This window comes from Charadrius vociferus, unplaced genomic scaffold (assembly GCF_000708025.1).
Source record: "Charadrius vociferus isolate BGI_N301 unplaced genomic scaffold, ASM70802v2 scaffold504, whole genome shotgun sequence".
Lineage (NCBI taxonomy): Eukaryota > Metazoa > Chordata > Aves > Charadriiformes > Charadriidae > Charadrius > Charadrius vociferus.
In genome coordinates, this window is record NW_009647946.1 from 6,775 (window position 1) to 8,007 (window position 1,233).

The 1,233-nt window shown below is 64.6% G+C and overlaps 1 protein-coding gene across 1 annotated transcript in view; it reads right to left on the minus strand.

The window, feature by feature from the left end:
• Positions 1–30: 30 nt before the first annotated feature.
• The window catches only part of LOC104284893 (hydroperoxide isomerase ALOXE3-like), a 14,573-nt gene continuing 13,370 nt past the window's right edge, over positions 31–1,233 (minus strand). The window contains exons 14-15 of the mRNA XM_009883272.1: positions 470–640; positions 31–210 (exon numbers count right to left, since the gene is read on the minus strand). Coding sequence (XP_009881574.1) covers positions 31–210; positions 470–640 — 351 coding nt within the window. The remainder of the gene's footprint in view (positions 211–469; positions 641–1,233) is intronic.

The following is a 1,233-nucleotide window of genomic DNA, read 5'->3' on the forward strand; positions in this document are numbered from 1 at the left end:
GGGGCACTGGGGGGCACCGGGGGGCGGGGCTCAGATGGAGATGCTGTTCTCCGTCTCCAGCGGGTTCATGTAGCTGTATCTCAGCTCCGCCCACTGGTTCCTCTCCTCGATTGGCTCCCGGATCTCCTCCAGTCGCGTCTGGAAGCTCCTGAGGAGGCGTCGGGGTTCCACCTCGGTGAACCGTTCCTCCGGGTAGTGTCCCAGGAACCTCTGGTGGTGGGGGACACATGGGGATGGGGACCCATCAAGCCCAACCACGTGGCCTGAGGTGTCTCAAGCCACGTTGGGAGGTTGTCTCTGAGCCCCCTGGTAGAGGTAGAGCGGTGGTGGCCACCACCCTGGGCTTGGGGACGGTCAAGGTGGTGACATGCACCCGTCCCCCTCCGGTGAGGGCACCTCTTGGGGTTCCTCAGCCCCACCGAGCCGCCGTTGTGGGGGAGGTCCCGGTGAAGGCGGTGGCCAGACTCACCATGTCCTTGAGGCGGGAGCTGAGGAGGATGAGGGCCACCAGGATGTTGGCGGTGGTGTCCACCTCGGGGACGGTGTCAAGGAAGTGCTGGAGGAAGGCTCTGCCCTTCTCCGCCGGCGGTGGGTGGCGCATGGAGGACGGGGCGTTGGGGAGGAAGGCGCCCAGGTCATACTGCAGGGGAAGAGGTCACCGTCAGCAGAGGACATCCCTCTGGGAGGGGGATGGGGAGGTTCTCCTGAGGTGGGGTGGGGATGTCCCTCTGGCATGAGGACAGGTTGGTTGGGGACCTTCTCCTGAGGTGGGGTGAGGACACCCTTCCAACATGGAGAGGGGATGGGTGGGGACGTTCCACTGGCATGGGGACAGGTTGGATGGGGACCTTCTCCTGAGTTGGAGTGGGGATGTCCCCCTGGTATGGAGATGGGATGGGTGGGGACGTCCCTCTGGCATGCAGAGAGGTGGGACACGGGCACCTCCCCCGGAGCGGGATGGGGACAACCCAACTGGTGGAGGACATCGCTCCGGTGTGGGATGGGGCCAGTTGGGGACATCTTTTGGGGTTATGGAAGGGTCAGAGGTCCCCTGTCCCACCTGCCCATTGTTGACGGCCGCGTGCTGCACCGAGCAGGTGAACATCACCATGGTGAGGAACTTGATGAGCTCCGCCACCGTCTGCAGCGTTGAGGGGACACCTGGGACGGAGGGGACAGCAAAGACCATCGGAGACACGTCCTTTGTCCCCCACCACCCCCCATCCCAAGCCG